The 20678-nt window shown below is 37.8% G+C and overlaps 2 protein-coding genes across 2 annotated transcripts in view; both read left to right on the top strand.

Moving 5' to 3' along the window:
* The window catches only part of LOC144632919 (MAM and LDL-receptor class A domain-containing protein 2-like), a 51891-nt gene extending 38571 nt beyond the window's left edge, over positions 1-13320 (top strand). The window contains exons 37-49 of the mRNA XM_078491710.1: positions 162-490; positions 1143-1284; positions 2432-2751; positions 3191-3344; positions 3957-4285; positions 4542-4680; positions 5469-5797; positions 6264-6402; positions 8736-8894; positions 11097-11331; positions 11848-11999; positions 12109-12311; positions 13271-13320. Of these exons, the coding sequence (XP_078347836.1) occupies positions 162-490; positions 1143-1284; positions 2432-2751; positions 3191-3344; positions 3957-4285; positions 4542-4680; positions 5469-5797; positions 6264-6402; positions 8736-8894; positions 11097-11331; positions 11848-11999; positions 12109-12311; positions 13271-13288 (2648 nt within the window). The 3' untranslated portion in view covers positions 13289-13320. The remainder of the gene's footprint in view (positions 1-161; positions 491-1142; positions 1285-2431; positions 2752-3190; positions 3345-3956; positions 4286-4541; positions 4681-5468; positions 5798-6263; positions 6403-8735; positions 8895-11096; positions 11332-11847; positions 12000-12108; positions 12312-13270) is intronic.
* A 66-nt stretch (positions 13321-13386) lies between these two features.
* Positions 13387-18422, top strand: LOC144640120 (membrane frizzled-related protein-like). The gene is made up of 7 exons (XM_078499367.1): positions 13387-13533; positions 14001-14109; positions 14509-14853; positions 15434-15472; positions 15846-15951; positions 16095-16166; positions 18347-18422. Exons 1-7 carry the CDS (start codon positions 13387-13389, stop codon positions 18420-18422), a joined length of 894 nt encoding a protein of 297 aa, XP_078355493.1.
* The last annotated feature ends 2256 nt before the right edge of the window (positions 18423-20678 follow it).

The following is a 20678-nucleotide window of genomic DNA, read 5'->3' as shown; positions in this document are numbered from 1 at the left end:
AAGTGCTTTCTTGAATAATTGAGATTTTTTTACACTTAAAACATCGTTAGGTTAGGCGTTCCATTCTCTGATAGTTCTGTGGCAATAATAGTATAGGAATCGCGATTTTTTTAAAATTTGTATCAACCTTTTAATTTGCATCAATTCCCTTAATACATTAGAATGTCAAGAAGCTCTTGGCATGGAAAACGGTGGAATACTTGACGGACAAATTAGCGCCTCTTCGCAGTGGGATGCCAATCATGCTGCCATCCAGGGAAGACTTTACTTTCAAGCAGCTGGAGCAAAACAAGGAGGTTGGTTAGCTGGAAATAATAATCCCAACGAATGGCTCCAGGTTGATCTTGGTAGTCAGTACACTAAAGTGACAGGTGTATCAACGCAAGGAAGAAATAACCACGACCAGTGGGTAACAAGTTACAAACTGCAGCACAGTAACGATGGACTAAACTTCCAGTACTACAGGGAACAAGGACAAACCGCAAACAAGGTGTAGTAAACAGCCAAAGGTGTAGTAAACAGCCAAAGAAAGTTTGGGCCAGGTTTTGAATGAAGCCGCTTACATTAGATTCAGCACAGTGTAACGTAGTAGTTTCTGGTGCTGGTCTTGTAATTTGAAATTAAAATTCCGTGTTAAAATCCCTCATCGTACCACAAGCTAGATTTTTCTTCAACTCCCGGTCTACGCCGCATAAAAAGCCAACTGGTTAGTCTCCTTTAGTTTGGATTATTGTCTATGCTGTAATTCAGCAAATATCTTATTGAACTTTGCGGTAGTAAACAATCTAATTTATAATGTTGTTTTCTCTACTTATAAAATTACCGTATTTATTGGATTAAGCGCCCTGGGCGCTTACTAAATTTAAATTACTAAACTAAAAAAAACTCGGTCTTCGGAGTAGTCTCTTAGCAGTACTTAGTCAATTTCAATCTGAACTTTAACAATAATCAAAATTCCTCTTGGTCCCTTTTTTCAGGGAAGTGGGGGTGGGCGCATATTCGAGGCTGGGCGCTTATTAACTTAACGTATCTACAGGGTGGACGCTTATTCGAGGTTGGGCGGTTAATCGAATAAATACGGTAAGTTCAGTTTTGCAGGAGCTGTGATACACGGATTAACCAAGATTTGCTACCTCACTTAGGATTTTACTGGAAACATGGACCGGGACACTGTTGTTCATCATGACTTAAACCCACCAATCAAAGCACGTTACATCCGTTTTCGACCAGAGGCCTGGGATGGTCACATATCCATGAGGGTGGAGCTCTATGGTTGTCAGGAAGGTAGAATGTTTATCTTTAAAGAATACTTATCAAAATCCTTGTCTTAATGTTAAGTCCATGATAAATTCTTTTACATTCTTGGAGATAAGAAGTTAAGTGTAATTTATATTCTTGGGTTTTATGGTAAGCAAATGCAAGAAGGCTTTAAAACATGAATGCTTATAGTGTATAAAATCACTCAGAATAGTATGTTGCTCAGAAGTTGACCAGCTAGTGAACAGTTCCCTTTGTGTGAAGTATGCACCGTTGTACGTCATAAAGGGCATGGTTTGGTATCGAATCAGAAAACAGCAAATTGAGGCCTAGGCATCAATCTAATCACAAAAGGTCTTATGGTTTCTCTTCCTGTTTGTAATGTTTAGTTGTGTAGTCTTTAATCTGTACCGGGGGGACTTCCTTCGTTATACGACTCAAAAATGCGGCATAGCGGTGCCGGGCAACAGAGTGTGCGCAGTATCTATCGAATATTTGCTAAAGGCGGAATGAATAGCTTGAAAAAGTTCATTTTTTAGTTCGCATGTTTTGGTCTAGACCCTGCACAAAACCCAATATCAATTCCAATTTTTTCTCCCGTGGTAACGGTGACCAGTCTGGCAAAAGTAAGGCTTGCGAATTATACTAATTAAATATAACTCCAATGATTCTGGAATGATTTTCCATTTTTTGGTGACAAAATTTTCACTTGTTATTCCACGCCACCAAAACTTTTTCAGTGACGTGAAACATCAGGTAAGAAAGCTGGCTGAAAATGCCAAAAAATCTCAATGACGTGAAACATCAAACGCAAAACCGTCACTGTTCGCATTTCACACGAATGCAGTCAATGATATTGAAATATTTCTGACAAAAACAAAACTTTGGGTGACGTCTTTATTAGCAACGGCCTGATTGACACCGACTTGCACCGTCTCCAGGCACGGCTATGCCGTCAAAGAAAGGTGCCGACTTTATTCCCCCTGATTTGTACAAACATTTTAATTGTAGGGCTTAGTTAGCTCCCAATACTAATAGTCATTTGTAACACGACTACATCAGCTATGCTGCAACACATTTATCGTGTATAAATAAACGCTATAATCATCATCATCATCATCCTTATTATTGTTATTATCATTATTATTAGTGATATTATTAACATTTCATTTAGAATGTCAAGAAGCTCTGGGCATGAAAAATGGCGCATTAACTGACGCACAAATCAGTGCTTCATCGGAATTGAATCTCAATCATGCAGCTATCCAGGCAAGGCTGGACTTTAGAGCTATAACTTCAAAGAAAGCGGGATCTTGGTCAGCTGGCAAAAATGATGTAAACCAATGGCTCCAGGTGTATCTGGGCAGTCAGCGCACTAAAGTGACAGCTGTTGCAACGCAAGGAAGAAGTGATTACCCTCAGTGGGTAACCAAGTACACACTGACATATAGTGTCGATGGAAAGCACTTTCGGCCAATTACAAAGAAGGTGAAAGTCCGTAATCCACCGAAATGTGGATTTTTGATTTTTGTTTTCTAAAACCTTTGGAAGACGTTAAAATGAAACGTACCACTGCTCAATATCTGCATATTCTCAGTTCAACTAGATGACATTTGTCACGGCTGAGTTCAGTCTATCTTACAACGTTTTGCCAAATACTTACTATAAAACTTAATGTTAGCGAGGAAATTATTTCTTTGGATCTAAATTACACAACCATAGCTTTATTACAAACAATGGCTCTATGGTGTTAAAGTCAAAAGTTGCAAACAATTAAGCGGGATTAACTTTTAAAAACTGTTCGGTCCAACTGTTTTCAAGAATAAAACCTCTTATTTGTTGTCCATCTGTATCTCCGTTTGTATTTGTTGTGTTATTGACAGATCCGTGACACAGTTCCCACAAGCAGTAATGTATAATCTTTCTGGTCTAGATTCTTGTTGGAAATAGTGACCAGTACACTGTTAAACGTCATGTCCTAAACCTACCAATCAGAGCACGTTACATCCGTTTCCGACCAATGGCTTGGTACGGGCACATATCAATGAGAGTGGAGCTGTATGGATGTTTGAAAGGTGCTGGGGGAGGTAATGACAATCAGGATAGAACTAGGATTCGCATTCTGAAGTATTAAGTATTAAAGCACCTTATGTAAACATTATTATCCATTGTCTTATTTCTGCGCGCTCTCATTGGTCAAAACACATCTCGTGGCCACCATCATCATCCTCGTCCTCATCCTCATCCTTATCCTCCTCCTCCTCCTCCTCCTCCTCACCATCATCATCCTCCTCCTCCTCATCATCATCATCATCCTCCTCCTCCTTCTCCTCCTCCTCCTCCTCCTCCTCCTCCTCCTCATCATCATCATCCTCCTTCTCCTTCTCCTTCTCCTCCTCCTCCTCCTCCTCCTCCTCCTCCCTCCTCCTCCTCCTCATTATCATCATCATCATCATCATCATCATCATCATCATAATCATCGTTATCATCACCATGTTTACCCTCGGATTTTGCAGAGTAGCTTATACAGCTAGTACATCCGAGCGTTTCCTAGTACACAGCACAGTGGGCAAAGACTAGACCACAACACCGGGAACTCCATGCCCTACTCTTAACAATGGACGACGAACACCAATAAATGAAACAGTTATTTCTCATTCTGTAAATTTAAGTTAACTTTACATTTCTTTTTAAAACAGTAGGATGCTATCGAGCTCTTGGCATGGCAAACGGTGCGATCTCTGACGCACAAATTACTGCTTCTTCGAAATTGGATGCCAACCACGCCCCTTTCCAGGCCAGACTTTACTATCACGTAACCCACAAGGCAGGATCTTGGTCTGCTCTCAGAGATGATATCCACCAATGGCTCCAGGTTGATTTGGGTAGTCAGTACATTAGAGTTACACGTGTTGCAACACAAGGGAGAAATGCTTACAGCCAGTGGGTAACCAGGTACAAACTGCAGTACAGTACGGATGGAGAGAACTTCCAGAACTACAAGGAACAAGGACAAACTGTCGATAAGGTAAAATATACCTCATTTATCAAAACGTCAGGAAGCTTTTTACCTATAATAGAGATTTTTAATTGTTTTTGACTGGTTGATTTCAAAAAGTATACAAGGCTATATATTTTTAACGTGTAAACAAGAATATTTAACAATTATCCTGCGAAATCTAAATAAGAACTTGATGAAGTTACGTTAATGGATGATGATTCTAAATGTAAGCAAAAACTATTTTTATTGATAGATACTTAACCCTTGTCGTTCTTCTGTTTAGAATTTTGTTGGAAACAAAGACCAAGATACTATTAATTTTCACGAACTAAACCCACCAATCAGAGCACGTTACATCCGTTTTCGCCCAGAGGCTTGGTATGGGCACATATCAATGAGAGTGGAGCTGTATGGTTGTCAAGGTAGCGTGACAGATTTTATACTTTTTAATCCATCTAAGGAGAAGAATAATAATAGAAGAATAATATCAGGTCAGATGCTTTAATACATTAAGGTACTTGCATTTTACCATAAAGGCTCTTTTCAACTTAACAACTTTAACTGGCTATCTGGCGAGATACACAATGACTTTGGTGAATACAAAAAGTATTTCATTTTGCTTTTGTCCAAGTGAAGATCTACTAGTCAATCGTATACGACATACATTTTTTTATTAGCTCGATGGATCGACTTAAGATCCTGATGTGAAAGTACATCGAAAAAGAAAAAAACATGATCATTTTTCGATGTTGTTCCTTAACTGCGTTTCAGCCGTGCAATAAGCGTATAATTTAACATCTGGTGTGGCCACTCGACGTTCACATTAGGATCCCATGTAGATTTGATCAAGCAAGTAAAGCAGTGTATGTTAAATACACCTTAAAGGGGCTACGTTATGGGGATATCGCAGATTTTTTGTCTTAACTGTTCTAAAATTAGTGTTAGGCAACGTAACTCCTTAAAAACACTATCTACGAACATCTAATTGGGAACATATAACCTTAATTTGCGAATTGATATCAAGCTACGGCTGAAATATCGATTTTATGTAGACGCGCGGAAACAAATTTAAAAGTTTAGCCTTAATTTTTCAAACTGCAATCCATTTCCATCAAAGCCATCCGCAGCCAGAGACGCTGTTAAAAAATCTGGAAAAATCCGTGACAAAGCCTTTTTACAGTAATTTTGTTTCCTTCCATGAAACGTTAAGCGTGTCTAAAAGCTCTCGGGATGGAATACGGTGCAATCGTTGAGAGACAAATTACTGCTTCTTCGCAACTGGATGCCAATCATGCCGCTACTCAGGGCAGACTCAACTTTAAAGCAACTGCAGTCAAAGCAGGATCTTGGTCAGCTGCCAGAAATGATTCCCGCCAATGGTTCCAGGTTGATCTGGGTAGTCAGTATATTAGCGTGACACGCATAGCAACGCAAGGAAGAAATGATACCGCCCAGTGGGTAACTAAGTACAAACTGCAGTACAGCAACGATGGAGTGAACTTCCAGTACTTCAGAGAACCAGGACAAGTTGCAGATAAGGTTAGATACCTGGCGAGGAGATTAAAGGATACACCTACCGTTCAGTTTCAAAGCAGTTTTAACTTTGTTAGACTTTTAATTAAGTAATCAAACTTGTAGCGGTTTCATGCAGATGTTCTCCATTTGCTGAACTACAATCCGCACCATAATTCATTGGGACACTCATTTTAGCAACAGTAACGTGACGTTACGAAGTCTCAGAAATGGAAAACCCGCTCCCCTCAAAAGCACTGTTGCAAAATAGAGGGCAACGGGATGCATTGTTTTTTTCAAGGTACACAACATAAAAAAGGGGTCAGGGAGTAATAGCTATTTTTTCCCTGTTTCAAGTGAGAAAAACGGCAAGTGTCCCGAGAATTGTGGCGTTGATTGTTGATGAACAGTTGGTAAGCTAACAATTTAGAGTGTAGGAATGAGGTTTTATGAGGATAAATCCTCATGTGATGTTATGATCTTTTCAATTTAGAACTTTACTGGCAACACAGACCAGAAAACTGTTGTATATCACGAATTATACCCACCAATCAGAGCACGTTACATACGCTTTAGACCAGAGGCTTGGCATAACCACATATCGATGAGAGTGGAGCTGTATGGGTGTCAAGGTGCTGGAGGTTTTACACAGTAGTTATATAACCCTTTACATGTTTTTGTACGTATAGGTATAGAAGATTGGAATGAGGTATTTACTCTTTTTTTGTACAGGTGGCTTTCATTACAACATAACAAAAACCTAAGACTAAGCGAGAGATGCTATTTAAAGGTTGAAAGTTTCTTGTCAGTAGACGAAGCGTTTATTCTAATCTTTAAGCGTTTATTCTAATCTTTATTTTATAGGGCCAGCCATTTTTAAAATTTAGACTAAGGTGGCTCGATCGGATTTTTGAGTGACGATACCTTTCAACTTTGAGCAACTTGTATGCCACGGTAAACAATGCGACTGAAAATCGATCAATACAGCTTTACTAAAGAAAGATGAAAGTTTCGAATGAGATAGGTTCCGTCGAAATCGGAGTAACCATAACAACATAATGACGTCACCACCCATTTTACACGAGACCGATATTCTTGTAATAGAAGGATAATTTTAAAAAACGGCTTCTAGATCTTGGAGTTGACATAGTTTTCTCAAGGTCTGCGAAATTTGAAGAATTTCTATGAGAGCGTTTTCGAGAAAATTTTGGATGAAGTTTTTAGGTGCTTAAATACAACAAAAACAAAGCAGTCGCAAAACATTATCGAGAAAACGTTCACAAGGCCCGATCAAGTAACATTTTGGCCTTAAGTGAATCTTGTACTATCTAATTACCTCGGCCGAAAATCTCAGAGAAATCGTTTCATTTGATTTCTTGAAACATCGGCTTGAATATGAACTGATATGAGGAGTTATTTCGCTCTTTTATCGAAAAAAGGCCTTCGCTCACCAAAATGATCGCAAAATAAAAAGCGCTCGATAGAATTTTTTTAAACTTGGCAGTCACAAAGAAGAATAATTATGTACTGAAATGTCTGATTTTCAAAATGATTGAATCATTTTAAGGCAGTTAATTCTAAGCCTTAATTCAGGTAAACATTGCGCTGTTTTTCACCCAACATCGGATCGCTGCCTCATTATCTGTCTCCATTGTCTCAAGCCGCGTGCATTTGTAAATTCCAGTAGATCATGAATCACTAATTATTTATTACTGGAGATTTTTGTGACAATTCTGCCTTGGCCTTGAAACTGTTAGGAGACTGAAGATAATACAAGTGCTTTACTAGCCTATTCCTCGTTGTTATTGTATTTTGGCTTGTTAAATTAGCTTGTTTCTGAGCAGTTTTCGGAAAACAAGCAGCTTTTATACATATTCAAGATGTGCTGAAATTTACAAATGCACGGGGCACGACACAATAGAGACTTATAATGAGGCAGCGATCCGATGTAGGGTGAAAAACAGCGCAATGTTTACCTGAGTTAAGGCTTTAAATTAACTGCCTTATAATGTTTCATTTATTTTGAAAATCAGACATTTTATTACATACTTATTCTTTTATTCTTTTTTTTGACTGCCAAGTTGAAAAAAATTCTATCGAGCGCTTATAATTTTGCGATCATTTTAGTAAGCGAAGGTCCTTTTTCGATAAAAGAGCGAAATAGCACTTCATACCAGTTCATATTCAAGCCTATGTTTCAAGAAATCAAATGAAACAATTTCTCTGAGATTTTCTCCAAGGTTATTAGATAGTACAAGATTCACTTAAAGCCAAAATGTTACTTGATCGGGCCTTGTGAACGTTTTCGCAACAATGTTTTAAGACTGCTTTGTTTTTAATGTATTTTAGCACCTGAAAACTTCATCCAAAATTTTCTCGAAAACGCTCTCATAAAAATTCTTCAAATTTTGCAGACCTTGAGAAAACTATGTCAAGTCCAAGATCTAGAAGCCTTTTTTCAAAATTATCCCTCTATTGCAAGAAAATCGGTCTCGTGTAAAATGGGTGGTGACGTCATTATGTTGCTATGGTTACTCCGATTTCGATGAAACTTATCTCATTCGAAACTTTCATCTTCCTTTAGTTTAACTGTACTGATCGATTCTCAGTCGGATTGTTTACGGTGACATACATGTTGCTCAAAGTTGAAAGGTATCGTCACTCAAAAATCCGATCGAGCCACCTTAAGCTGCCAGAAAAACCCCAAAATTAGTGAAAACTTAAACTGTTCGGCTTGGTTAATAAATAGCTTCGTTACTTTTTGGTTAAATGGTAAAGTTAAGACTGTTTTCTTTCACATAATAAGCTTATAATAAAGCCATGTTGCTTGATATGTAAACTCATCCATATGTTTTAACAATTAAGCATTTTCACCCGATGGTCATTCCATATCATAGTGCTAAAATACCAACATCCTTAAACCTGAATTTAATGCACTGTTCAAATAATTCCGTCGCTTATTTAGATGACCGTCCTTGTGACATATCATTAGACTGGTGTGGATGGAAAAGTGTGCGTGGATGGAATAGAATAAGATACAACGAGCTTGACCAGGACTATCAGGACGATGGTGATGGTGATGATAATGTTGATGAAAGTGGTAAAGATGATGAAAACGATGAAGGTAACTCTGATACTAGTACTTTTTACTTAGAGTAGGGAAGTTTTTTTCAGAAACCTAACAGTCGAATCAAACATACTTATAAAAACATAAAAATAAAAAGAGTAACGTATGCCAAGCTCAGTGTGATTTGTTCCTTCTAATGCTTGCGTGCGCTTTGCGCATGCGCATTAGACTCTTTGTTATATGAAAAAAGCTGTTAGCAATCCCAAGGGAATGGTTCGGGATCGATAATCGTTCGCTGTAATGTAGAAAACAATGATCAGCTGCAAGAACGGACTCCGTACGGACACGCACGATTAGTTTCAATTAAAAACAGCCAATCAGCGACACGTGTTCCCACGCATAATTAAAAGTTCTTTCTCAAGTCACGATTATTCAACACTTGAACAGGACGTAATAATTTTCCAGTTAAGACATTTGTAAGCTTTTTGTGAAAATAAATCTTCGTTTTCAGTTCAGTTAAGCACTTGTGTTTTCGTCTTGCTTAAAAAGCAAGACGTCTTTGAGAAAAAATATTTCGACGGCGACTCGCGTTTATTTACACAATGCGACCAAATATTTATTTTGTTTTAAAAAATAGAAAACTTTACCTCGTATTTTGTATTTAAGTCATTCGAATTTTGACCAATTTTTTCTTTACAGTGCAAACAAAAACCTTCAAAAATAAAAGATGTACATGGATAAATGTAAATCAAGTTACGCGACTAAATCAAAATGCGTTTGTTTGGCCGCTTTGCAGTATTACACTGTCCCGGCCTTTGCCATACACTGAAATCGAATTTCATGCTTTTACGACTCTCAGAGATCTTAAGTTCTTCTTACAGCTAGAAAAATCATAAAATGGTTACATTGATATGGAAGTGATGATTCGCGAAATTTGTACATCATGATAAACAGTCTTCGCTCCTGTGTATGGTAGCTCGATAATAATTGCCTAGTTTCCAGCGTTCAAAAGGTCATCATTATATTGACGTGAGCATTTACACCCGTTTTTAGGAAAATCTGTCACTAAGTGCTTACAGTACAATGGAGTAACAGTCACTATTTCAAGTGCTTTTATTGCAAAATCTGTTTCAAGAGTCATCATCAAAATGGTGAAAAATCTGAAAGAAAACGATGTGAAGTTCTTCAACCCTTGTTGTAATGAACATGCTTTTTGTAAATCGTCACGCAATCTTGTCCAAATGTTTAATCGTTTCTGCTTTTACGGACAATACGGAAGAAGTAACATCAACTCCTGTTCATACTTTAAATTTTGTGAAGCATATAACATTTATGACTGTTTCGTTTTCATCCATAATCATCCACGATGCCCCTAGCTTGCTATAAGCATTTTAAATTAAACTCCCGAACACAAACCTCTAACCAATTTTAACCGGCTTACGAAAACCGCGCAATCTGTATCACTATGCCATACGGCATTAGACTCATGTCACCCTTGGTGACCTATTTTTTTGTTCTGTAAGTGGTCGATTCATGACAGAAATGGACCGCACAGGCTGACAATATGGGAGTTTTGATTCTTTTTGTATTTACTATCCCTTAGCATGCTTAATTTAACAGAGCAATCGATTTCTCTGGCCATTGCATATGCCCCACAATTTGCTTTTGTCAAGGCGTGAAAACTGCAAGTTATGTAATAGTAATTGGACTGAGTGGAGTACAATTCAGAGAGTAATCGGGCGAGTAATTTCAAAATCGGCAGAGCGCGCAGCGCAAGGCCAATTTAAGATTACGAGCTCGAGTACTCTCTGAATTGTACGACACGAGGTCCAGTTACTAATTAATCGTATCTATAACAAAATTTGAGGTTAGGAAGTCTTTGAGAACCTTTTTTGTGAGAAAAACATCAAAGGTTAATTCAATTGGTTGTGCAAAAAGAAAGCAAACAGCAAGAAAGAACCCATTCAAATGCTCGTGATTGTCGCGAATGGCCTAGGTGTCCAATTACAGGTATCCAATTTGGAGTTGCTCAAATTGGATACCTGTATTAAATAAAATTGGAAACCCACGTGATCACGCGCCGATTACGCGACAAATAGGCGCTCGCAGAACCAATCAAAATCGAGAATTTTGTTATAGACACGATTAAAGATCAAATGTGTGAAGCCCACTGTTATCCATTAAGTGAATCAGTTGTTGCAAAGAACATGGACAATAAGTAGAATTTCCATGTGCTAATGTTTTCGCTTCTTGTTATAGTTGACCAAGGGAACTACGAGATTCACCTTCCAGACAGCAGTTTTGGCTACGTGTCATTCTCCGACATATCTTCAAGTGGCAGCAGTTTTACAATCTGCTTCTGGTTGAAGACAGAACACAGTGGCTTCTTCATCGAATACAAAGTAGCCGCATCAATAGAACAAAATGCGACTTTGGTACTGGGAGTCTATTGTGGTAGCCACGCTTTTGATATTGTATTCGGGAACAAAAGAAGGTACCGAAAATCTTTTTGTTTTATTAATAAAATGAGAATTTTTATGGCATAATTACTAAAAAAGCGTAAAGATTTTCCCTTCACAGTGCAACTACTCCAACCAAGGCCACCCAAGCAAATTCTTTGCAAATTTACTAATAGTGTTTTAGGGTTAAAACGATAAAAAAGGTCATAAATTAATTGCTTTTGTAGTTTGCAGCTTGCTTAGATTGATAATTTGTCACAAATCTGTTTTTAACGTCCGAGGTTTCCATTTATCAATTTACACAAAATTTTTTCAGGTGGCCTTGGTTGGAGTAGTCACACGGTAAGACGTGACGAATCGGTTCGATATATTATCTCTTTTTTAGCAGCAGCCTCGTAATTGAAAAAGTGAGAGTAAAAGGGAGAAGAGGATAAGGCAATGATAAGAATTACGAACTCTCTCGCTCGCTGCACTTACTCGTTCGTTTTGTTATGGTCACTACTCGTGAATCGTACGTGTTCACCAACTTGAAGTAATCTCTATATACACAGCGATATGCCAGTGAACGTGACAGACAACACGTGGCACCATGTGTGCGTGCTTTGGGATGGTGACAGCGGGCTGTTGGCAGTTTTCAAAGATGGTGAAAGAAATCATCAATCACATGGGTTTCGAGCTAGTTCCCTAAATGTGAGGATCGAAGGTAAATTATGCATTGAGAAGGTGACTGTTGCATTATTATACTTAAACTTATATTGTGTATTTGTTAATTTGGTTTAATAAATTAACGTTAAGCAAATGTATCTCCTAAGGAATAATAACCATGACGATTGGCTTCAGAGCCACAATTGCAAGCAAACCCACTTCAGTTCTTGGTAAATTGAGTGGTTTCAACGTATGGAGTTTTGTACTGTCATCGGAGGAGATACTGCGCATGTCACATGGTTGTGGGGATGAAGCAGGGGACACAAAGGCCTGGGAAACAGTTAAAGAAGGGTTGAAGAAAGAAGTTAAGGTGCAGTGGTTTCGAACTTGTAATGATAGAAAAGATGAGTCACCTAGAGAATTAAAGCAGTACAGTCTTTCTAATCTCACTTTGAACGATTATCTTTCAACAAGAAAATTAACGATAAGAAAGTTACATAACGTTTCAACGACCTAAAGTCATCATTATCAAATGTGAAGAAATTAATATAAAGATTAAGTGTTTATATACAGAAATAGTGTGAAATGATATGTGGAAAATGTGTGAAAAATGCATTACTGTAATGAAGCATGATAAGCACGTAATTAAACAAAAACGTTTCGCGCGAATGGAGTCCGCTTCGAGTGTTCAGTTTTGGTGTTTTTTTTTTTTTTTGCCTTATAAGTAGACTAACAATCTCCACCAACGTACTGAGGAACATTCGTTAATTTTCTTGAAGAATTGTTTTCAAAATCTGCTACAATCTGAACGGTGATCAATAGACTATTAAAACAGTTTATCTGACAAATATAACTTCAGAGTCATCAATTGACAAGTGTATTGAGTATTGAGTAGCGTTGTTGAACTTCAAGACATACTTATGTCCCCTACCTATCTTCTTATACTTAATCTGCGAACATCTTATAAGGCCCGTTTGTTAACCCATTTATTCATTGACAGCTGCTCATTATAGCACTGTTTTGTATCTCAAGTTATTTGCGACATTTAAATTATTATATATTTTTAATTTTTACTTGTAAATATTAATTGTAAAATCGATGATAATTTTTAACGTTTTAGAAAGTTTTAAATATATTTTTTAATCTATATATTGTTTACGTTTACACACGTACACATTCTAAAGAGAACTGAATGTACTCTTTAGTGTCACGTGTATCAATAAAATTTGATTTGATTTGATTTTGCGCACTTGAGTTACTTTGTAATTGTTATTGTCCGTCTTATTATGCAATTCGTTTTTAACGGCCGGAACTTCGTGATTTTTCAAGGTGACCGACTCCTGGTAGATACCAACGCAACCCGTATTAACCATTCCTCCGTTCTTGTGAGTCCACCATTCAACAGATCACGTGACTGGCACAGCAAGTGCTTAAAGTTTCGTTACATGCTTCGGGGAGCTGGAGAGAAGACACTAACAATTTACCAGAAGACTGAAAGCTATCGAGAAATACCCATCTGGATTGCAAACCACAACACTGGTCACAACTGGATTTATGGTCAAGTTGCATTAAGTTCTGTTTCGAACTTCCAGGTAACGATAGACATGTGGGTATTCCTTTTCCTCCCCTCCTCATCCCAAGCCACATCCTTAGTAGTGTATGCCTTTGCCATCCTTCTGCCACCTTCCACGTTTGGCCTCTCATCATAGAATGTACGGTTACCACAGGTCAGGAAATGGTAGGGGAAAAGTTCACGAAGACCAGGGAAAAGTAAGGGAATTTTAATTTGATAGAACTGACATTTTGAAGAAACGTCAGGGAAAATTAAAATTATAACACCTTTGAATTAATACCACTGAAAGCTGAAAAAAAAAAAACATTTCAGCTTAATGTGCTCTCAGCGATGTTTTTATTGGACGTAGAGGCTGAAGGCCGCTACTGTGTCTGGCATTTTCTATTGATTAAAGGAAATGTTATTGTTAACAGGGAAAAGTCAGGGAATTTTGAAAACTGATGTCTGTGACAACCATGTAGCGACAACGTTTTTTTAACAAAATAGGTATCGATAAAAGGTCAGGCAGAAAAGAAAAAGGACCTAATAGCATTGACAGGACTATACATTGACGGGGAGAGGAATTGCAAACACAAGCCACCGTCGGCTAAACAAGGTATTAAATAAGTCTGACACAAGCTAATCAGGGGGACATTTTATTATATTTCTCAATTTTTAGCATGTTCAATAGTGGAGAATATTCTCTGTATGGGAATTTAGTTTCCCCCAATTATTCTTCAGTCGTGCGCTTTCTTATCTCTCTGTAATTATTTTATTTTATTTAGCATGACGAGGAAATTGAGTTGTGTAGTGTATTTGTCAGAGTGAAGGTTATGCCGCTGTTCGGGAAAATGAACCCGCATTCCTTATCCGAACGCACTTCTCGGGAAGTATCCAATACCAGACCCGAGATGGTGGCGGAAATCAAGCCAAGTATGGCTAGAGTATGGAGATATCATTTTATGCTGTTACCAGGGGATTAAAGGTTCAGGCATTTGTTTTTGTTCTATCTCAGCTTGCAGCAAAAACTTATTCAACACGTCAGGATATTTCTTCTCTCCGTCATTTCCTGGGTATTATCTTGATGACATGTTCTGCACGTGGCACATCACTGTCCCATCTCGTTACACCATCCACCTGGAGTTCCAGGAGTTCCGACTGAAGGGCCACCCCACGTGCGAGGACTGTTTCGTTCAGATTTTCGATGGACGTGATGAGAGTGCGCATGCCATTGGCAGATTCTGTGGTTATACGTATCCTCTTGTTTTCGTCTCTTCGTCAAACCATTTCACGATTGTTCTTCGTTGCCATGGAAACTTACGCAAAGCAAGATTCAAGGCCTTCTATTACTCTGTTGGCGGTAGGTGCTGTTTTTTGCGTTCTTTTAATAGCTATACTAACGTTCCACGTTAATATTGCTATTAAGTTGGAATAAAAATAACTTAGTCCAAGAAAATACAGAGTGGGGTTTTCGACATCTTCCGGAGACATTGCGAAGAAACGTGTATTAACTAACTTACTAAGGTGGCTTCGGATTCAGATTTGATTAATGTTTTGAAAAGAAAATTTCCCAATCTAATGCAGCTGTATAGATCAGTTGTCGTTTAGCGGTTGGCCAAGCATTTGTTTCAACATCCTCAAACTAAAAACTTAAAGCTAAAGTGCCCAGGACATACATGTATTTTATTAGACATCCTAGTGTGCAATATCGCTGTATATTGTACGAGATCGAGAGTTGCAGTAGTTTGGACGAGCCCGTAGGGCGAGTCAAAATACCAGTGAGGAGTCAAAATGTATAGCGATACTGCAAACAAAAAAGGTTCATAAAAGATTTACCAACGCTTTTTTTAACCAAAATTTAACAGAATCCTTATTTAAAAATTGGAATGTTTGATGTTTACGAAGATGACGTTATTGATGCATTTTATTTTGTTTTTCAGCTGTTGACAATACCGAATCTTCTTGTTCACATCAACAAGGTAAAAAATAAAGCATTTTCAATACAAGCATCAAACTTCTCCTAGCTTCAACTAAATAAAGAGATTGTATTGGGAAATTAAAATAATTTATAAATTAATACTGTGTTCTAAGCGCTCGTCGTTTAGAGACTTAAATTCGTACTTGTTACTATTCGGTCATTTCTTATCCACTAGTTACACATTGCAGTAACCAGAATTTTTTTTAATTTCAGCTAACAGTTATTCGTACTTTTAGATCGTCGGTCGAAAATGCCTTGTTATTCAGCTAACAATATAAATTTTTGACCGTTTGCCATCTATCTTTAAGGATGTTTTTCTAACGTTGTAAGCGCTTATCCAAGTCACTATAATCTGATATGGAATTTATTTCAAGGATGCCCGTCAAGCTGCGAATGTAAAGAACTTGGAGAGAAGATTCTAGTGACCGGTGAACACTTGCAGACTGTGCCAAGAAACCTTCCATTCAACACTGGAGCAGTGTATGTAATAAGCATAGACGTTGATGAATTTAATTTAGTTACTTTTGGCACAGAAGGTATAACAGAAGCCATACATTCGTAATTTTAAGATGCATTTTTGTAAACATATTTCTAAATTAATGTCATTTTTACACACTTACAAGGTTTTTTCAGCAAAACCGGATCTCCCAACTTCGAGAGAAGGACTTTGTGGACCTCATCAAGCTGGAATATATGTGAGTTAATAATTACTTTTAGAGTGATTAAAAACGCGAAATCGATCTGGTTTCGTATAATTAATATATAGATTTAGGCAAGCCTAAAAGCGGAGCTCCCCGGTTATATGCCCTTTACATCTTTTTTAGAATGATTTTTTATTCGTGTTATTTTCTTTATATATATTATGTATTGTTTTTCACCATAAACAACAGCACCAAATAAAAGTAAAAATAGTTGATCAATCAAGAGAGGATGATCATCTAGCAGTTTGTGCATAACCTCCCAAAGATATATAAACTCTCAAAGAGAAACTAGAACAAAGAAAGCGTTGCTCTAGAAAATATCCATACACCCACCATAACTGGTATGTTATAGCTGTACATAGCATACAACTGGAAAGTTTTGCATGTAGCTTGTCCCACCCCCCCCCCCCCCCCCCAAACGGGGGCCCTATTGGAACAGTGACAGTATTATTTCCCGATACTAAAAATAACAGCTGTCTGCTAGCAAACCGGAGTAAAAGCCAGCCGCAAGCAAAATAGTGGCATTTATCATTCTGCCAAATAGGTTCCCCCAAAATGATATCACCATTTTCCCTTCATATGAGTCCCTTTGTCCTTGAGGGGCTTCACTTTACTTAATTGCATGTAAACTAAGAAAAATTCTGGAGAGGCAGACATACTGTTTGTTAGTCCTAAACTCAGGTATAGTCTGTATAGATTGTTTGGCAAAAATTTTACCATGCAAGCATGAGCAAAAAATATGGCTATAAAATTAGTTCTACTGAAACAGAAGGCTTAACAACAAATAACTGATCTGTGAGACACACCCACAAAACAAAACAGCTGTGTCTAATGTTTTATTATTTAATGACTGAGTTTGGTTTTGGTGAAGTAAAAAAATTTGCCTATGAATTGTATTGCAACATGTGATATTAATTTAGAGATTGATGAACTGTGTATCTCATTATCATGATTACTGTTCTTCACAGTGTGGGCACTGGGAATTAATCTTATCTTATCTTATCTTATCTACTCCCCCTGGATGGGATGCTAGTCCATCGCAGGGTTAACCCCCCCCCCCCTCCCCCAGCAGTAAATAAGCCTGTACCCATTTATACACCTGGGTGAAGAGAAGAACTATAAGAGTAAAGAGTCTTGCCTAAGAACGCAACGTAGTGCCCGGGCCAAGTCTCGAACCCGGACCGCTCGATCTGGAGTCCAGCACAATAACCAGTAGGTCACCACACCTCCCACAAATGTTTGGGTAGCCGGATGATTTTTATATTGTGTTGTCAGAGATCCCTTAAGAAATACGTACATGGTTGAACCTTATCTGGCTCTATTTCATTAACTTTAAAATTACACCTGACCACATAAATTGTATTTCACACAGAGTACAAAAGTATTAGTTGTACATGCAATGAAGAAATAATATATTCTGATTGTTCATTTATCTCTCTCTGTGTCTGCAACTCTCTGTGGAAATTCTGCTACTCGTGTTAACCCTGAAAAAGGGAAAATAACAGATACCATTTTGTTGCTGATCATTGACATCAAATGAATATTTGTAATTTTAATTTAATTTATTCAGAACATTATACAGATACATAAAAAAGAGAGTTATTTTTCCAATTTTTGCATGGGCCAGGGAATGTGTTGGGGGATATGTTTAGAAACCAAAAAGTCCTTTCAGAGTGAGTGTGTCAGCCACATTAAAAAACTTTTTTGCTAAGGCCTTGATAGTAATGATTTTTCCCGCCAAAAGACGCGGGTTGCTACCGGAGCCTAGCTCGTTCCCAGGCCTAATCCGTGCGTACGTACGGACGTACGCGACAACCAAAATTTCTCGGTTCGATAGGATACCATTTGCCCTGCCTGTTCCCTTGTACCCGCATGTTAGCAATGGAGCTACGCTACGCGCCTTCGGCGCGTGGGAGCTCCGCTATGAAACAGACTAAATTCGCTGAATGATGTATATGTTGACGTTACCTGGAGTTATTTTCACACAACCGTACAAAGGCACATTTAGCACTATTTTGTAGTAACTGAGAATGAATGGGATGAATTGATGGGATGTTATATATTTCATTTCTTATGTTAGCAACATTTTTTAGTTACGATGTAATCGACCGGAAACAAAGTTCTTGTCAGTAAGGTTTATTAAATGCTTGTATCTTCTTATTTCTTTCCTTCAGTGACTTGAGTTTCAATATTCTCCTACACTTGGATGAAGACTGTTTTCAAAATGTATCATCAGTCAATACACTGTAAGTATAAATTAGAATGTTTAAAATGTTTTATAGGGATAGGGGTTCTGACACATTTTGTGTGCGTAAGTATTTGGTATTTCTATTTTGATACTTTAATTACGAATGCGATTCTCTTATGAGGATGCATAATATTTTTTTTCTAGAGAAAAAAATCCCCATAGAGGGGAGCAGGAATGGCGCAGCGGTGAGAGTACTTGCCTCTCACCAATGTGGCCCGGGTTCGATTCCCAGACCCGGCGTCATATGTAGGTCGAGTTTGTTGTTGGTTCTCGTCCTTGCTCCGAGGCTTTTTCTCCAGATTCTCCGGTTTTCCTCCCTCCTCAAAAAACAAAAAAATTCCAATTCGATCGGGAATTCGAGGGCCACAGGTTTGTCAGTCGTAGACTTTTACGTGCTACCCTCGTAAAATAAGGTCAATTTATTTTTTTATGTATTATTTATTTATTCATAGAGCTCTCAGTAATCGAAATTACTTTTATTTCTTGACATCATTTAGAGTAACTTTAAAGTCTCGTTATTTATAGACACATTTAAGTTTTTTTATTTCGAAACTGCCACGCTTGATATTGCTGTAGCTCCCTTAACTGTCATTTCCCCCTTTAAAGTAAAAATTGAAATTATGTTAATGACTTATGTATTCGATATGTCAGGATGTACGCTGATTTTTTTTGCGTTTTTGCTGGTCAACTGGAAATTACACCCTCATAGATAGCTTTTTTGCTGAACGCGTCGACTCTTAGTGTTTTTTTATAATTTTTCTCTTGTTTACCCAGGAGACTGAATTCCAACTTTTTCCGTACTCTTCCTGTTGGAGCATTCATTGGACTTCCAAATTTACGCGTCCTGTGAGTATTTTAAGGAGTTGCAGTTTTAACTGTTTTATTTCTACACCTTTAATACGTCTCTATAAATATGGAATATATGAGCCTGAGTTCTTGTAAGACGTACGAGTGGGAGGCCATATTTCATATAAATTATCTCATTTTGATTTAATGAAAAATTTGATTATTCTCCTCTTAGTGATTTGGGAAAGAACCTTCTTCGCCAAGCAGTTAGTGGATTATTGGTTGGACTATCAAATTTAAAAGTTTTGTAAGTTCATATTTCCATACTCAATTTCCCAGTTAATGTTTCTTCTTTAGATGAAATTGACAAGATGTAAATGAATAAGCTTGAACGTGGCTTTTTGAATTTTTTTTCAGAAGCTTCCGTTCAAACCAAATAAAGGAGTTGGAATATGGGGTGTTTAGCAACAGTAGCAACATGACACATTTGTGAGTTCATTCGATTTTGTTTGTAATCTGTTTTTAACTAAGTTCTTCCAACGAGTTTTAACGAATCATTCGTTAATAGTAAGTAAAGGGGAAAGGTAAACAAAGTACGATAAAGGCAGGATAGTGGTAAGTAATCACACTATCGTAAAGCTTATACGGAAGTAAGGGCAAAGCGAACAACTGTTAACTCGCGGAAACAAACATGTAACAGATTCGACTCCCGGGCCACGCATCCTGTACTTATCATTCTAATTATGTGCCTACCTTTTTCCTTTACACGCTTACGAATGCTCTGAAAATCGTATCCGTTTATTCACCTAGATACCTTCAGAAAAACAAGCTCACAACATTACCAGATGGCCTATTTGGAGCTCTTTCACGACTGAAATTATTGTGAGTATAAGTTGTGAGATGATTTTCACGAATAGTAAGCCTCCAATCCTTCGGAAGATGATCCGCTAGGATATATAACGAACCTGTCTGTGTTGCTGAATATAAGACCATACCGCAGGTAGTAACGCCATTTGTCGTTTTGCACAAGGCAAGGTGTCCGTGACATCTGGTGTCATCTGATATTCGTTCGTTGTTGCACGTACTGCTCTCATGTTTCCTCTAATCAGATGCGCCAAGGGAAACTCTGAAGAAAAAGTTTTTTGCAACTGCTTTCTCTGTTTTGTCATCATTGTTTATTCTGTCGTTTCGCTAGGAATCTAAGCAGCAACCAATTGACAACAGTTACTAAGGAGACGTTTAAAGGATTGATGTCTTTAGAATACTTGTAAGTATCTGCCTGTAATGCCACAGAAAAAAATAAAATATTCTGATAAATTCACATTTAAAGTTTCATTAGTGAACAATAAGCATCAAAGAGTGAGCAACAAACCAGGAAATGTCGGTTTAGGTTTGCCTTTTTTTTTGTCTCTCGTAGCTCCAAGACTTTCGTGGAAGAGGGCAAACGAGAATTAAACTTTTCCACAATGTTT

This window comes from Oculina patagonica, chromosome 1 (assembly GCF_052425735.1).
Source record: "Oculina patagonica isolate OP01 chromosome 1, crgOcupat, whole genome shotgun sequence".
NCBI lineage: Eukaryota > Metazoa > Cnidaria > Anthozoa > Scleractinia > Oculinidae > Oculina > Oculina patagonica.
Note: the sequence above shows the minus strand (reverse complement) of the source record. Positions and strands in the feature narration are given on the sequence as shown.

Coding starts and splice junctions, on each gene's coding strand:
- LOC144640120 (XM_078499367.1), top strand. CDS start 13,387: ATGCTTCGGGGAGCTGGAGAGAAGACACTAACAATTTACCAGAAGACT. Junction 13,534..14,000: donor GTTCTGTTTCGAACTTCCAG/GTAACGATAGAC, acceptor TTAACAAAATAG/GTATCGATAAAAGGTCAGGC. Junction 15,473..15,845: donor TTCTTGTTCACATCAACAAG/GTAAAAAATAAA, acceptor ATTTATTTCAAG/GATGCCCGTCAAGCTGCGAA.